The sequence below is a fragment of the Grus americana genome, chromosome 19 (genome assembly GCF_028858705.1).
Source record: "Grus americana isolate bGruAme1 chromosome 19, bGruAme1.mat, whole genome shotgun sequence".
Lineage (NCBI taxonomy): Eukaryota > Metazoa > Chordata > Aves > Gruiformes > Gruidae > Grus > Grus americana.
The window spans coordinates 10,353,541-10,371,652 of NC_072870.1; the positions used below are offsets into that span (position 1 = coordinate 10,353,541).

The 18,112-nt window shown below is 36.7% G+C and overlaps 1 protein-coding gene across 5 annotated transcripts in view; it reads left to right on the forward strand.

Moving 5' to 3' along the window:
• USP32 (ubiquitin specific peptidase 32) overlaps window positions 1-18,112 on the forward strand; it is a 79,417-nt gene that overhangs the window by 37,456 nt on the left and 23,849 nt on the right. For 4 of the 5 annotated variants that reach the window (XM_054847302.1, XM_054847303.1, XM_054847304.1 and 1 more), the window contains 8 exons: window positions 7,580-7,711; window positions 9,604-9,711; window positions 10,543-10,658; window positions 11,042-11,104; window positions 12,966-13,049; window positions 15,787-15,848; window positions 15,966-16,068; window positions 17,820-18,012. In XM_054847302.1, coding sequence (XP_054703277.1) covers window positions 7,580-7,711; window positions 9,604-9,711; window positions 10,543-10,658; window positions 11,042-11,104; window positions 12,966-13,049; window positions 15,787-15,848; window positions 15,966-16,068; window positions 17,820-18,012 — 861 coding nt within the window. The remainder of the gene's footprint in view (window positions 1-7,579; window positions 7,712-9,603; window positions 9,712-10,542; window positions 10,659-11,041; window positions 11,105-12,965; window positions 13,050-15,786; window positions 15,849-15,965; window positions 16,069-17,819; window positions 18,013-18,112) is intronic. The other variant, XM_054847306.1, reaches the window with a different exon arrangement.

Sequence of the window (18,112 nt, forward strand, 5' to 3'; positions counted from 1 at the left end):
AGTAAAGTATGAATACATGGGACCTTGCTGTTTTGTTTAAGCTTAATAATTGCAGTCTAATCGGGTCAATCTAAAGAATAAGAAATTTAGTATAGAAGTATTCTTAACACAGCTGAATGTGTAAAACAGAGCTGTTATTACAGTTCCTTTTCTCTAAATGAAGGCTAGTTTTTAATACTTTTACCTAGGATAATGGTTGCCTTTTGGGAGAACAAGTAGCTGAAATAATGTTTAGTAAACCTGGGAAAACACTGTTAGCAGAATATAGTGAAAGAGTGAAAGGTTTTAAAATTTCTACTGTAAAATGAAATCTAATTTGTGAAAGTTGCTGGACCAATTAGGAATTTCTCCCGTGGCTGCTGGCCTCCGGCTGGGTCGCAGCACGCCCTCTCCTGGCTCAAGCTTCAGACCCTCCTACCAAGCCTCACCTCTTCCCACAGCGTGCTTCCCATTAAACAGCTTCAATAATATGTCAGAGACCTGAAAAATTGCAGTGATAAAAACAGTGAAAGTTGTTAACATTGATTTAGAAACAGAGAGCAAACACTTTATTGCAAAGCATCAGTGGCTCCATTGAAATTTGCTTAATGAGCCAAGCTATCAGGGAAACAAAGGAATTCTAATTTTTCATTTGTAAATAACATTTATTTTGGTGTGCAGATGATTTTAATTGTATTTCTCAACACATAATTAGAAATGAAATTTTAAAGTTACAGGAAGTTGCACACGCTGCTTTTAATCAAATTTTGTTCCATTTCACTTAAATCATAAATATGAATAATTTCATTTGAAAGCTGCCAAAATAACTTAAGTTTCTCTTGGATCTTTGTTCCCAAAAAGTAGTTTCAGAGATACGAATCTCTCCTACACCTGAGTACTGACCAACTAGCAGTAGTTTGGAATTTCGCAGTTTCATAGTATGATTGGATACCTTTTTATTTTTTTATTTTATTTTATTTTTTTTTTAAACCATCATATTGAATAGCACTGTAGTGGAGCATGTAAATCAAAGATAAATCCTGTCAGGGATGACTACTACTGACACTAAAATTCTCTGTAGGGTAATATTTCCCCAAATCATTATACATCCTTAATAATTACAAATTAAACACCTAATCTGCTCTGGTACTCTTAAGTCCAACTGCAGTCATTCAGTAATACCACAATTCCTGGCTATTGGAGAATGTTATTTAGTTGCCTCCTGTGGCTGGTTGGCACTCCTGTAAGTATCAGACCAGGACTGACTCCATCCTGCCTGCAGAGTACAGCTTTCTGCGGCTTCGTTGGGCAGACCGACGGACAGAACATGAGACGTGGGAAGGGTCTCCTGTCCCACCAAGTGCAGACCCTGGGGATCACTGTATCATTCTTTTCATAAGATCCTGAGGCTTATTGTTTTGGGATTATTTTTTTTTTTATTCTGGTTGGGGGAAATTATTCCAGTGCATCTTCTACATATATTCCTGGGCAGTTTATGTCTTAATTTTCTGTCAGCATTGTCCGTGGTTTCAGAGTCTCTGCTCTCCTTCCTTTTTACCATTCTGTACAAACACAAGTGACTCCTCTGTTTCTTCTTGACCTTTTTGTCAAAGTAAAATAAGACCAGTTCAGGCCTGTTTCAGACCAGGTGCTGCATCCCATGTTCCATCTCAGACTTGGGTGCTACCTGCTGGTACTGACTCCAGGTGAGACCTGATTGCTTTCCTTCATTTGGTTGGAAATACTTCTGCTGCGGCAACGTAGGTGGTGATTCCTTTTAGGTGGCTGTGTAGTTTTGGTGTGTCTCAGTGCCATGTGATGGGCTTATATACTCAGGTTTTCAGTCCCATTTATCAGAAGGGGTACAGGTTTCAAACTGCCAGACCATGTAATTTGTACTTCTTTGTTAGCCAGTTCTTGTGTCACCGAGTTGTCAATGAGTTCTTATTAAATAGCATCCAAACTCTCCTTTGCATTGAAGAGACTTTCTTCTGTCCTCAGAAAAATTTGTCAAAATGCTCCTGCTTTTTCTGACAGCTATTATGTACTGAGATGCAGTAAGACAGTGTATAGTCAGTGTAATAATTACATTTTGGAACATCTGGTTATTGCTAATATAACATAATACATGAGAGAAGCCCTGGATAACCAGACAGCATGGTTGAAATGGAAGAGTGAGTTTTTCAAACAGTATAAAATTGAAACTGAATGTTGTGGCAGTAACCTCTTCTGGCAGACATGGGTTTATAAACCTGTAGGGCTTTATGGTAAGATGAAGGTATGAGTCTGTAAAAGGGAAATGAAATGAAATGATCATTTAACTTTGTTCACATTAAAAGGCTGTCTGGATGTAGATACAGATTCTGTAGCTTGCCCACTTCAGTGGTGGCACCTACTCTTGAAACACCATCGCTTAACGACATATGGAAAGCCACTAGAAGACAATTCTGAAGATTTTGGATTTATTAAGATGTCTTTAAGAGCATATTTCACTCTGTGCTATTTTTTTCCAAATGTGTAAACACTTATGCTGTGAGAGGAACTGTAGGGTTTAATACCTCTTCTGTATGTGTTCCTGTCCTAAAGCACTGATAATCTATATTCTGCTAGATAAACATCTGGATAGTCATGTCTGACGCACACAAAGATCTTGGTTGAAGTTACAGTATTCCCTTCTCTATGTATCCATCTTTTAATTGGGGGGGGGGGGGAAGATGAAAGTATTACAGCAGACTAGGCCAATAAGAAAAAGCCTCAGTGTCACTTAATCTGCATCTTACCACATAGTTATCCTCTTAGTTCCCAGGCTATTTTATGTCCTGCGAAGCAGCTCTCTCTGCCCAGGTCCCAGAGCCTTCCGTGTTTTCATTTGAGAGCAACAAACAAGTGTGTTTAGTCAGAAATACTGTTTGGTGTTCAGTCATTCAGTCTCTGGTTCTGACTCATCTGTCGCGCGATGAAGAGCTCCCTCTGCGACTGGGGACTGGGTTTTGCATGGAGGATATCATGGTAAATGGTAAAACCAAGTTTCAGTTAAAATGGTGGGAATATGGTATGCTTCTACTGCTGTGAACCAGAGCGGATTGTACCAATAGGTGGGTAAAAATGAAAGTTTTAAAATATATTGAAATACATATTTAATTCCAGTCGTATAAAGTATTACAATAAATAGTACCTGAAATGAAAACATGTTTTTAAATTTTTTTTCTAAGACTGAAGATTATGATTGGCTTGCTACCTAGGTAATATTTAAGAAGGGCATACATTTCATGGAAATGGCATTAAAATGAAGGATGCTTCTTTTTAGTGTTTATCACTGTCACGCAACCTGACTGTCAATCCTGGTGTGGCAGCTGGTTTTAAATTAACTCATTTTTAATAGATTTACAGTTTCTCAGATGCATATTTTTGCTGAAAATGTTTACCTGTTCTTCCTTTACAATAGGAAGACTGTAGTTTGAGGTGTACTTGACATTATCGTTCCTCTGATTATACATGTCTAATTCTTAGAGAATTGGACTAAGAAACACTATTCATAATTTTACAGATCTGAAAGTTTTTCATATTTTTAATGGACAAGTGATGAGGGAGACATAAAATAGCATATGGTAGTAAACTGGTAGTATATGGTTAAATTTCACAGGTGCATAATATCTCTATGTCTTCTCAAATAATTGTATCATGTATTCGGTTGACAAAAATGAATACTTACTTGGCCTAGAAAGCTATTCTGCTCCGATGTTTTGGACTATATCGTATATATAAGATACATTTTTAAAAAAATAATTGTAAGTTATTTAAAATTTGAACTACTGAATGAAAGCCCAGTTCACACTTTCTGATGTGATTGGAACAGGCATTAGGAAAAAAAAAATTATACTTCGAAAAGGTAAAATCCTGTATCTATATAAAACATCTTTAGAAATGGTGCTTTTTTCATACACATTAGTATGTTTGGATAAGTGCAGTCTGCTTTTATCATGCTTCATTTAAACTTCAATAACAAATATGATTCTATGTATATATCATAAACTGCAAGAGATTTCTTTTAGTTTACATTTATGGGGGAATAGATGGTGCACTACATATCCTGAGACTGATTTACAAGATTATGTGCAAAAAGTCACTCTGGAGAAATCAAATTATGTCTGGCTTTTCGACTGCAGAGTTAAACTTTCACGTATGCGGTAATCCAATAAATCTTTCTGTATTTTATGTAAGTGAAACTATTGCAGTGGGCTACAATCCATTGTTACTATGAATGAAAAATATTGTTTTGTCACATTTTTACTTGTATTCAACCCAAGTTGCGTAAGTCTAATCAGTACAAAGAATGTTATTTACTAAATTGTCAGTTTTACTTTCTGAAATGTTTGGCTCTTCTGCAGAAGGTCAGTACACTGGACCTGCCTTGGCTATAATATCAGCATAGCACTTACGCTTATACTTATCAGCTACTCTTTTGAAGATGATTATTTGAAAATTCTTTGCCTTTTAAATGACCGTGTAATTTCAACCACTACTCGACAGAAATGCAGCTAAGATGCTTTCTGATAACCTTTCTTTTCTGAGATTAAAATAATAAAGCAATGAAGCTAGCACTGTAGAAATTACCTGTGAACTACAATTTTAAAAAATGGAGTGCAACTAGCTTCTGCTACAGATATGTGAGAAAGGTTCTCTGGCAAAATAAAACAATCTTTCAGTCCTTAATTACTGAAGATAAATAATGCATCTTCCAGTGAAAGCAGGTTTCTGCAGATTTACTCTTCAGTAAAGACAACGTGTGCTTCCTTATGGTTTTTGGATATACTTAGTGTTGCCTCATTTCAAGAACGAAGTGCAGCTAGCACATTTGTTATTCTTCCTAGTCACAAAGGTAGATTAAAAGGAAACAAACTGATTTACATGCTTGTGCTCAAGAGAGTTAGCATAATGCTTTTGTATTTGCTAATGAGAGCAATAATGTGTATGTGCAATTCTTCTAAATGATGGTACAAACTTGCCCTTTATGTGCAGTTGTTTAGGTAGTATAATAGTACTGTGATTCTCTTAATGCACTTAAGGTTCTGTCTCACAAAGTGGCTTTTACCTTTCATTTGTTGTTTTACTTCTCGTTTTTTCCTGTTCTTGAAACTCCATAAATATACTTTTTCTTGTATTTCCTGCAGAGTACCAGTACTCTAGTCCTAATGTCATGTCTAGCGAGCTCTTTCTTATCAGTACTCTAGCTCCCTGATACCTGTAGAGGCAAGAAGATTGAAGGAAAATGTATTTTATTTGGTTGATTTTTCTCTCATCTGTTGATACACTGACCATTGTGTGGCAGGTACATTGTTAAATCATGAATACATCCCTGTATTTCTTGGAACGTACCAGATACAGTTCTACATCACTTGACTGTTCTGCTTAAGATCATGAAGCTGCTTACATCTCTGGCAGTCCTAAGCACTTATGATATTTCTGTATTCTGATCTTCAAAGAAATAACTACTTCTCTTCCTTGATTTCTAGTAGAATAATATTCCTTTATATGTTTAGATTACTGCTTCCATATGTATTGGGGACTGACGTTTTAGTAGGGCCTGTAGTGATAGGACAAGAGGTAATGGTTTTAAACTAGAAGCGTTCAGTCTAGATGTAAGGAAGAAATTGTTTACGATGAGAGTGGGGAAACACTGGCACAGGTTGCCCAGAGAGGTGGTAGATGCCCCATCCCAGGAAACATTCAGAGTCAGGTTGGAGGGGGTTCTGAGCAACCTGATCTAGTTGAAGATGTCCCTGCTCAGTGCAGGAGGTTGGACTAGATGAGCTTTAAAGGTCCCTTCCCACCCAAACCGTTCTGTGATTCTCTGATTACACGACCACCAAGAGCCAGGACATGGTAAGCCAGATAAGGGAATTGATCCATTTAGGAAGGAGGGGGAGAGGAGAAAGGAGATCAGTTTAGTTTTTCTTCTGAATCAGTTCTCTTATCTCACTTACAGTGTAAATGCACAATAGCTGATGCAAGTGAGGATGCTGCAGCATGTGCCTGGGGTTAAGGGGGAAGGTAAACTTTCTCTGTTCAGCCTGAAGCTACGTTAGCTTAGTTAGAACTGCAGCCTTGGCGTGGGTGTTGTGCATGCAGTATATAGTCTGTTTAGTGATTGTACTGAATGTGCAGAGGAAAAAGAGAATGCGTTTTCACGGATGTTACTTTTCTAGTTAGACTGTCTAAAAATGTTTTACAGGAAGATGCGAACCCCTTCCACTCCTGCAACTCTACTTTATATATTAATCTGAATGAGGGTAAGGTATTGTGTAGTTAGTGATGCATTATGATGTGCCTGCTGGGTAGTTACAACTAGTTCATGCTTATTGTAGGTTACCTAAGTTACTATTCTGATTAAATTACTACTCCTAATGATAGAAATGGGAAAAGAAATCAATACAATTTCAGTTTGACATATAACTTTTTTTGGGTGTCTTCTGTTCTTAACCCTTACAGGATTATTATTGTTTCTGTGGACTAAACCAGGCCAAATAGCTCAAGTTAAACCTATTAGAAAGCTGGCGTGGATTTAAAGGCTCAGAACCATCTGGGAATGGGATCACACATAGTAGTTCTTAATATAGACAGCTTTGTCATTACATATCTATTTGAGAACCAATTAATTTGCACTGACCTAAAGCAGTGTTGTGGCACACTTACATATGTGAAAAGGTTAAAAGTATTTTTGACCAGAAACCAAATATTTTCATATATATATTTAACTTCAAGAATAAAATGTAAGGAGATTGGCATTTGTGTATAGTGTTTTGAAAGAAAACACAAGTGCTTCCTCTGGCTATTTTTATTCATCTTTGCCTAGCACCTTGTTTTACTCATTTGTGGGTCGGGGCTTTGGTTTTTTCCTCTTCTTTAAATTAGCTTATAAATTCCTCCATATGAAGTGTCTTCCAGGTTTGTATAATTGCTCCCTAATGTTGACTGGGTTTCTAAATGCATCTATAGTATAAATAATAAAGTGAAACAAACTATTTTATATTTGGAAAAAATTAATGCTGAGATACAGTGTTTAAATGGCACATTAAAATTTAGCCTTATTACTGTATAAGAAAGAAAAAAATTTCAAATAGGAATTTTTCAAGAGCTGTCAAGCACTAAATTATTTTTTTTCCCACAAAAGTTCTGGGATTTTTTTAAAAAAGCTACTTCACATCCTTTTAGAGGGTTTAAATACTCGATACCTTGGAAGAATAAGATATTGCACATATTATCTCCCTGTTCAATTCACCAAGAAGAAATATGTGAAAATGAAGGGACTGCTGGAGCCTTTAGCAGTGGGAAAAGTTCATTTCTGTATGTATTTCTGAACACTGGTGGTGATCTGTTATTGATGTTGAACTCCTAGATGGTGAATAGGTAAGATGATTCCGTAGATAAAGAAGGTAAAATCGGACCTTTATTTCTTTACTGCTCATATTTTTAACTTTTATATGCAGGAGTCAGGCATAAAAAAGTTAGCATCATTTCTCTTTCTGACAAAATAATGCTGCATTTTTATTTGGTGCTGAATTTTAACATGGTCTTTCTTTTATTTTTGTTGATTATACAGTGGAAGAATCCGACATCATCGATCTCGAAAAACGGTACTGGCTGCTAAAAGCTCAATCAAGAACTGGACGCTTTGATTTAGAAACATTTGCCCCTTTAGTTTCCCCTCCTATTCATCCATCTCTGAGTGAAGGTATGGAACTTCGATCAAACGTGCGAGGAAGTGATGTTGCTATGGTGTTCAGCACCTAATGGTCTACTGCCATACGAATTTTATGGCTTTAAAAGTGGGCCTATTTCAAAATGCATTTTAAGCTTAAATTACAGAGATTCATTCCACTGAGTTCTGAATGTTTGAAAATGAGAAAAGATGCCTGAGAAATCTCTATTTGTTGGGAAATCTGAAATGACGAAGGAAGTGTGTGGCATTCTTCTAGTTGTCAGGAAATATGTCAAACTGTATAATTTGCCCTGTAGTTGCTTCAGATTTTTCATTGGGTTCCTTAAGATTCTGTAGTGATAAAATATACTGCTGTCCCTGAACGATGTAAAACAGAAGACCATTTTTAAACTGACAAATGTGAGTTTCATCTGTGAAATGACGATTCGGCATGCAAGTCAGAAGTTGTATCATGCAGTCAGTGAAACAGTCGTCCCTAATAGTGTAAGTTAAGGAAGATTTTGTCCAGAAGACTTGGTCAGGAGATTTGTACATTGCAATGCAGACAGATTAACAACCAAGCAGGTCTTTCAAGTTGAAGCCACTCTGGTAACAGCTGGAGGTTACACTTGTCTAATTGCTGTTTACAATATAAGGACATTAAGTAACATTCAACTTGCATGCTAGTTTTCGTCTGCAGTCCTAGAGTGACAATTTTCTATCACCAAATGGTCAGCTTTACTGACAAGTGGCAGCAGTAAGTAGCAAATGGGAAATTCATCTGCAGTGGATGCAAGCTGTTAAAACACCAGAACTTATGTTCAGTTCAGTAGGGATATATCCCCACATCCTTTTGCTCATACGTGTGTTTTATCTACTTAGTGATATCAATTTACACAGCTGCTATGGGGAAACATGAATGGTATCTGGTCATTCTATATGTCTTCTGTGGATAGTGCAACTGAGTTGTCGCTAAAAAAAAAAATAATTTTATGGGATAAAAAAAAGTTCTGAATGAGTAAAACTCTTCAATCCTTTGAAGGCTGATAACTAAAACTCCTAACTCACTTTGGTATTCAGTGATTTTCTTCCATCAGGCACTTTGGAAAAGCCAAAGCATTTGGCATCTGAGTACCTCTACTTTTTTGGTCCTTGAGCCTTTGTGAAAAGGCTTGTCCTGACCACACTGGTTTAGATGTACACTCTATAAATTAGTCATTACAAGGAAGGCGTGACAATAAGGCTGATGGTCAGAACTGATCGGAGGGCTGGAGCACCTCTCCTATGAGGACAGGCTGAGAGAGTTGGGATTGTTCAGCCTGGAGAAAAGGCGGCTCCAGGGAGATCGAATTGCAGCTTACCAGTACCTGAAGGGGCCTACAGGAAGGATGGTCAGGGAGTGTAGTGACAGGACAAGGGGTAATGGGTTTAAGCTGAAGGAGGGTCGATTTAGATGAGATGTTAGAAGGAAATTCTTTACTGTTAGAGTGGTGAGGCACTAGAACAGGTTGCCCAGAGAGGTGGTGGAGGCCCCATCCCTGGAAGTGTTTAAGGCCAGGTTGGATGAGGCTTTGGGCAACGTGGTCTAGTGGAGGGTGTCCGTGCCCGCAGCAGGGGGGTTGGAACTAGATGATCTTTGAGGTCCCTTCCAACCCAAACCATTCTAGGATTCTATGAACTCTTGATTCCCTCCCCACCCTGCCCCCAGCTTTGTCCAGCCATACATGAGTGATCTAATTCACCTTTAAAATGGCCTTAGTAGGGCTTAATTATCTTCACTAGACTTAGGAAGAATTAGTTATAATCATAAGTGTTTGTACTTCTCCTTGCAAATGTTAACCATTAACCCTTCATGTAAATGGTAAGTATGACTGTCAGCTGTGTCAGCCAGATGCTGTAACAGGAGATGCTTTTGTGGTTTGCAGGTTTGTTTAATGCTTTTGATGAAAACCGAGACAATCACATAGATTTTAAAGAAATTTCCTGTGGGCTCTCAGCATGTTGCAGGGGACCCTTGGCAGAAAGACAGAAGTGTAAGTATGCGAAATGTTAACTATTAATTTTAGAGAAGTTTTTCAGTTTGAACAATGAAGTTTAGTTGTTTCTACCTTTTTAGAATTTTTTTTCCACTGAACAAGTGTGTGTCTGTGAAAGGCGAGAGACTTTAGAAGTTAAAAAATTGAAAGTAATTTTAAATATCAAGGCTTCCTTTTATAAAGGATGATTAAACCTAATTCTGTATAATTTATAACTTATCCGTAGCTTCATATACATTATCAATGTGTTTGGAATAAAAATACATTTCAGAAGTTTTTTTGTAGTGTTCTGCATTATAATACAGAAGTGTATATCTCAAAATCTCATTGTTACAAGAAAAAAAAATTATGGGATAAAAAAAGTTATATGTTTTGAATTAATTGAACCCTTATTTATTCATTATATATAACATTAAATGAATGTCCTATTTGATTGCCTTGTGGTAAATAGCATGTTCTGGCTTGTTTACTGTCCCGTTTTAAGGTGGCCCTCTGTGAGGTTCTTGTGTTTTGAAATACCTTTGTTCCATATTTTTCCAAAGCCATATTGCTTCAACTTAAAAGCTATCATTCACTGGAAATTTCTGGATGCACATATGTTCCTTTCTGTGTCACATCAGAAAACACAGCACAGAATTGCAGGAATCTAGATTCCAGTTTATTAAACACAGCTGCTCCATTTCCTCACTACCACACATGCATCCTGCCTCATCAAAACTGTCAGCACTAAATCATGTTCTTGTGACTCTGCAGACTTACATTCTGCAAGAAAAAAGAAAAAGTTGTTGAGTAGTTCTAACATAGAAAAGTAATTTCCTTTTTCCTCAGTTTGCTTCAAGGTTTTTGACATTGACCGGGATGGTGTGTTGTCTCGCATTGAACTTAAAGAAATGGTGGTTGCACTTTTAGAGGTCTGGAAAGATAACCGTACTGATAAAATACCTGTAAGTTATATTTGTTCATTTGCTTCTGTTTCTTAAAGTCACCCTTCACAAGTAGGAATGTGAATGTTGTTTGAACATGGTTTCAGTGAAATACAAGCTTCCTGGAACTACCGTAGCTGAGGAGTACCGATAACTGGATGTAACTTACCTTGCATAACTTTGATCTGCTGTTAACCAAAGCAGAATGATTTGACTGTAACAGCTGCTGTTTCATGGAAAGAAACCTTAGGTACAAAAGTACAACTGTCTGGAAGCGCTTAGTTGCAAATTATATAGAGGTATCATCAGAGTTTCATACAGTTATATTTTGATTCTGAACACATGCAGCTCCAGAGTGTGCTGTGAGAATTTAATTTTGGTTTCTAATCCTTTTGTTTGTTAAGGAATTGGACATGGATTTGTCTGAAATTGTAGAAGATATTTTGAATATGCATGATACCACAAAGGTAGGAATTTGCTTTTCTTTCCTTGCCATTTTTATACCCTAGTATCTTCAGTTTATTTATAAGAAAGAAAGGAAAATCTTGTGCTTTCTTTAAGGCAGACATGTGTCAATAAAAGCATCTCTTTCAAGAAATGTCAGTTTTCCATTAAAATTTTCCACATTGTTTTGTGAGAGAAAGAACATGTTTGAATTTTATAAGCCATTTTTATATTTGAAACTGAACCAAAAATACATAACCAGATGAAGTTAATTTGAAGCATATACTGTTCGCAAGGCTTTGCTATGCATAATTAATATCAGTTTTAAATCTGATGCTTGACTTTTGTTTTAGAGAGACTGCTTTCTTGTTTCGTGTTAAAAATGATCTTATGAAAAAAGGGTAGTGCATTAGTGTATCTTATATTTTATGCTATGTAAAGACACATTATCTTCCTATGCTAGAACAGAACTGTATTAATTCGGTAGTAATTTATCATTATCAAACTACTTTGCAATAATATTTTACACAACCAGTGAACTATATACGATGATGCTGTTTCAGAGCTAAGTATCTGTGAAACTATGAAGGCATCTGTCATGACTGTCGTGACACACAGCAAAAAGTCCTAGTAGTTTATGTTGTGCTTTATAGTTAGCTGTGTGTAAATCTTTTCTGTTCTTGCTTTTTTGAGTTAGGCACTATCATCTGCAAACAATACAGGGGAAGTTATTTCCATTATTTCATCCTTTGTTTCACTAATTAGGAAGAGTGGAGACTGTAAATAATTTAAGAAAAACTATAAAGAATGTCTAGAAATGCTTAATTACTTGTTTTGAATATTTGTCTTGCCTCCTTGTACTCCAGCAAAGTGGTGGGCAAATATTTCGTTATAATTCTATCGTTACCAAAGCAGTAGAAAATACGGCTTCAGTGAGGTCTTTCTTTCATCCTTTGAGCTTTTTATTGTTTGCTTTTTGAAAAGGGTAGTTTGTAAGCAAGTGTATAGCAGTCTTGTTTCCACAAAGAGTTAAAAAAGAAGACTAAGTCTTCAGAATGTCTTTTGTAGTTGCATCATGAATGTAGTGCTAGAAAGAGCTGATGGTGCAATAATTACATAAATTACTTAACCTCTTTTCGTGTGTTAGCTTTGACCTGTGTGAACTCTGCAGAAAATGGTCTGTAAGAAGAGGCGGAGTAATTGCCACTGCTGTAAAAATGACTATGAATTATATTACAATATAAACCATTCCAATTGATCCTGTCCCCGAATTGTTGAAAATCAGAAGGTCCTCTGACATTGGTCAGTGTTTTGCTACTGTAATTTTGCAAGTGATTAAGAATTAATAGGACTTGTGTTGTAAGGTAAGATCATAAGGACTTCATGATCCGAAATAGTTTTTTCCAACCCACAGAGGAAGGTGGTGGGTTTCTGAATGGATGCAGGTATCTATATGTGCAGAGCTTACTTGGATGATCGAAGTCTTAGATCCTCTTAGTCTTGTTTTGTTTCCTACAAAGTGATTGCCCTAATCAGTCACATACGGCTTCTGCTGGTTTCATGGTTTGAGAAGGTATGACTGCTGCAGTTGAGCATGAATACTAAATCTGAATGATGGAGAGCAGTAGCAAAGGTTACGTGCTGTGCGTCGTTCGTCCTTTGTACTCTCAAAGCTTTTTGTTTCTCTAGGTTGCATATGTTATGCTAAAACTGGATTTTTCTTCTTTCTTTGGATCAAATTTTGTTATCAGAGTGATAGATGCTAATTTTTATCAAATCACTGGCTTTGTCGTGCCTTGTGTGACACATTTAATGAGCATTTTAATAGAAATAGGTTAGTTGTTTGATGTTTTTTCCTTCCCTTTTCTTTCTCCTCCGTTTAAGCTTGGACACCTCACTCTGGAGGACTACCAGATATGGAGTGTGAAGAGTGCACTTGCAAATGAATTTTTAAATCTACTTTTTCAGGTATGTTTAGAGGAAATTTAAAGATGAAAATTATGGTAATTAACTCATCATGGCTTTTTGCATGGCCACAAAGCGCAGCATCAGCATTTGTGCCAATATGTTTATTTTTGTCTATTGCAGTAAGTTATGTGGTTTTGCACTTGTGCATCACCTTGATGGAATGATTCTCTATTTGATTATTATTATTTTCAGTGTAAGGCAATACCTAAAGCATAATTTGTTAAAGTGAATGTAGTGTACTGTTTATAAAATGAAAAGAAACTTCCAAGTGTATCAGCAGTTATATTTTCCATTGGAAAAAGGCTGTGTTCTTAAACAGTTGTTCTTGCAAATCTTTGCCAAGAAAGGGACACAAGAAATGAGAAAAAGGTATTGCGAACTCTTTACAGCCACTTTCCCTTTACATTTTCTTTTAAGGACGTCTAAGGAACCTTTCATTGCTTTCTTAATGAAGCAGTCCTTGAAAGCGATGATACCGTATCACTGTTGTGTTGCAGAAGCTGAGGATTAAGTGTGTACTGAATTTGTTTTTAATTGAGCTTGAATTGGATTTTTATAAATCCTTAAACCAATCATATTTTAGTGCTGGCTCACTTCGTGCAGAAAATAACCCCCTAAGAGTATTCTCGTTCACTGCCGTTTGTTCCATACCCATTGAGGTTGATACTTTGAGTTTAAATAATAATAATAATCCTAATGAAACTTTGAAGATTTGCCTTCATTTAGTATTCACCTCCAGCTCCGTATGACAGTCTTGCTTCTTCCAGGGAGGGCCAGGGAGAACCAGTGGGCTCTGTTCTCATCTTACCAGTTAAGCTTAATCAGTTACAGAGTCAGACTGTAGCAGAAAAATATTTCATCAGAGAGAAGCTGTGTGGTTTTAAAAAAGTTAAATAATTGTGAGGGGCTACTTGAACTCCTGTTTGTGACCCTAGCCTACCTTATAAATTGTATTTTGAACTATACTTTTCCAAGAGCTTCAGGGTGACTGAGTGAGAGTACTCTGAGGCCATCAGCTGCACCACAGCTGAAAAGAATAAAGTCAGAAAGTTCTGCAAATTCTTATCTCTAATTGCATTAGGTTTTGCTTACATTGCAACCTTCTTGAGAAGGGCTGTATTTATTTTTGGACTGTCTAGCATCAAATATCCTCTCATAACTTAATATTGATGAACTAACAAATATCTATGCAATATTGAGGTAGAATGAATGAACATTTAATAAATTTGTCTTAATGGTGATTACACATCACCATTGTTACATTGCTCGTTGGAGGTCTCGTTTACAATATTTTTTCTCCTGACAGAGTTGCTACATTTTCATTTTAGATTTTTATTTTTCTTTCCTTTGATAACTTTATCATACGAGGTGCCCTCATCTCATGCTGCAGGCTCAACAGCATACTCGTGCAGGACAGAGTCTGCCATTGATTTGTCTGGGCATTTATTTGAACTGTCATGAGCTTGTGTGTCTCATCTGCAGACAGAAAAGCTAAGCAGTCTGAGTGGAGAGCCTTGGAAAGCTTGTCAACAAATTGGTTTGTTTGCAGCAGGCTTAGTTTATATGAAGAATCTGATTCTAGTACAGCGTTACATGAGTTTAAAAAGAATCATCAGAGCCAGCTGTGTTGTGTGTGCTGGAAAATCTGTTGCTTCCCAGCAGCTAATGGCCTTTGTTTTATTCAGAATGTGAAATGGTCTCTCACACTGTAATATAAATTTAAATAAGATATCTCACCAGTCATTAGAAGTCTCCAGCTGAGATGCAAATTGATAGTCTCAAAAGAGACATAAGGAAAAGACTATAAATCATGTTATGAGTAGCAACCAATTTGAAAACCGTCTGGGAGAGGAGACAGCTGACCCTCCTCCCTGCACTGGGAAACAAAGAGGCTGCAGCCTGTTCCCTCTGCTCATCGCTCCCTGCCACTGCCCTGTGGCTGGGGAGGGAGGGAGGGAGCTCCTGGGGGAAACCAGCCCAGTCCAGGATGGTTGTACTGGGAAAAGAGGAGTAAAAGATGAGCCATCTGAGACTGCTGTCTTGTACTCAGAATAAAACCCCACCCAGAGCAGCCATCTAGGGGATGATGCCTTTTTCTTCTGTGTTTGTTTAAAAAAAAAAAAAAAAAAAAAAAAAAAGCATCAGCTATTCAGAGAACATTCTACAATTTTGAGAGCGTTTTTGGTGGTGACAGGTTGTTTAGACTGCTTTAAACTTCTTCCTCGGTCTCTTCATGTGCTTGTTCTCCTTTCAGTCCCTTATATAACCACTTCTCCCCATTTTTCCCCTTGCTGCTTGTTTGGTTTGGGGGTTTTTTGTTTTATTTTGGTTTTTTTTTATATTTAGCTTATCCTCTTCCAGCAGCTTTCATTCTCCTGATTCCTCATTCCCTCCCTCCAGTACATATAGACTTCTTAACTTTTTGTATATCCGATCCATGTCAGCTACTTTCATAGCGTGTGCTTCAGACAAGAAAATAATGAAAATTCATTTTCTGTCCACCTTAATTTGTCTTGGGGCATTTGACATTCTTGGTATTTTTATCTTAACAGTGGAAACGGGTTGTGAATCTCAAAATACTTCTTTTTTTAGTGATTTGTTCAATTTTAGGTAATCTTGCTACATAATTAAAAAGAATTTTCTGAAGAGTCCCATTAGAGTTGTTCTTTTCTTTCATTTACCTAATGCTTGTTTCATAGTGGTATAGTTCTTATTAAGAATTACTTTCTTTTTCCAGGTATGTCATATAGTTTTGGGGCTACGACCTGCCACTCCAGAAGAGGAAGGACAGATTATTAGGTGCGTTTTTTGCTCAGAATCTTAAATGGGTTTCAGAATCACCTTGTAATGTTTTCAGAAGAAGGACTGTGATTTCCCTGTTTCAGTGAATACTTCCTGTTCATTCTTTATGTGCAGAGGCTGGTTAGAAAGAGAAAGCAGGTATGGCCTTCAGCCAGGGCACAACTGGTTTCTTATTGCCATGCCATGGTGGCACCAGTGGAAGGAATATGTTAAATACGTAAGTATAATAACAGTGTATACTGAATAAGTGATTTCTTTGTATTAGTGAATGTGTTGATGAAAAGAGAGTGCGGAGCAAATGACTGCTTAACCAATAATGCTTGAAATTAAGCATCTCCTGTCTCCTAGTGGAAAATAATTGTTTTGCTGAATCATTGTCGCATGGTGAGCTTTTCACTATAATTTCATTAAACTTTCACCTCTTTCTGTACTTTGTTTCATCATTCTTACATGTCAAAATATTTTTTGAATAAAAACATACTCTCACAATAGTACTTCTCATAAGTCTTTTGATCCATGTGATAATAAAGCTGCCTGGTTTGGTTTTGACTTTGCTTGGGTCACAAATACACACTGTGCATTTTCTGGACAAATAAAGGAGGGAATTGGTATAATTTGATTTATAGGCTATGATGAAAAGTGGTCCAGTATCTGATGGTGATCAAAGGATCCTGCTAAAACCTTATAGTAACAGGGTGCTCTCTAATACCTTCCAACTAAAATATTCAAGTTAAAGCATCACTATGAATTTTGCAAAAGAAAGCATCTTTAATAAAATTAATAAAATTTAATTTAGGTGGAGAGAAATATTCTCTGCGGGTTAAACAAGTGAAATAAACTATTTCTCAAAAGAGTTCTATATAGTGATAAGTAATCATACAAGTATTTGAGGAGTTTTATAAATACAAGTAACTAAAATACTCTGAAAACTGCAATGTATGCATTAACCATGTAATTACAGTTATTCTTTGTGCACAATGAATAGGACAGATGATGGCTTAAATGCCTGAAATCCTGGGAAATGTGATCCTTGCTATAGTAGAAGTACTCAGATGTGCACATGATTTCATGCCTAATTCTTTGCATAACAGCACAGTGCCATTAGTCACCCTGCCTACCTCTTGAGCAAATAGAACACTCAGAATTTCTGTGAAACTCTATAAATGATTACTGTAATTCCAACATACTTTTTAGTCTTATACTTTTAGCTTTACTGCACAATTTTGTTATTTGACAAGATACTATGTTTAGTGATGTGATAAATAGCGGACAACATAAACCGCTTTTTCCAGTGTTGTTACGGTGACGTTCATGGTTGGGATTTTCTTTTTCCTCTCTAAGGCTCAGTTAATTCCCTTTTTCTTCTCTTTTCTCATTTGTTGATGTTTCTTAATGTGACTGGTGCTCTAAATTGGGTAGGATTCTTCTGACATCTTCCTGTAGTGGACTGGCAAGTTGTGCTTTTGGAGGATGACAATTTTTTTCCCCACCTTTATCTTGCCTAAGCGTGAGACAGATTACCTTTGCAATGCTGTTTCTCCAAAGGAAACAAAGGACCTTTGTTTCAAAACGAAGCTAGGGAAGACTAAAATCTTGCAGGTTTGAGGAAAGAATGTTTTTTTTTTTTTTTTTGTTGGTGTGTTTGCTGTTCTCATTTAACTGTGTGAAATTCAACAAGGACAAATCTTCAAATATTTATAGTCTGTCATTATAGCTGTCTAAAATTATTGTCTTTTTATGTATCTAGATAAAATAATTCTGGTATTTCACAATTGATATATTGTGCAGAAGAGTTTATTTGATTGGTTTAACAATTTTTGGCTGAAGTGGTGGTTTTTTTCTATAAAGCTCATTGTGATATGCAAAAGTGGTCACACAGCCGTGAATGTTGGTGATTTGATTTGGTTCGTGCTAAATGTCTTTGGTATTGGCTTATAATTAACTTTTCTACTTGCCTACCAATTTTAGGATGCAAACCCTGTTGTGATAGAGCCTTCATCTGTCTTGAGTGGAGGTAAGAATTCACTCGTAGCTGCTGCAGCCAATACTTCAGAACAGGGAGAAGACAAAATGGGAGGTCTTAATTACTTCAGTGCAACAGAAGAAAAGTTTTCAGATAATATTTCTACTGCATCAGAAGCCTCAGAGTCTACTAGCAGCAGTAAGCATAACACTTATTTCCTTGGAGGTTTAATGTAGAACAGGTTTTGAGAAAACTAGATACTGCATGGTTTCCTCCAGGCGAAAAGATAACACAGTTT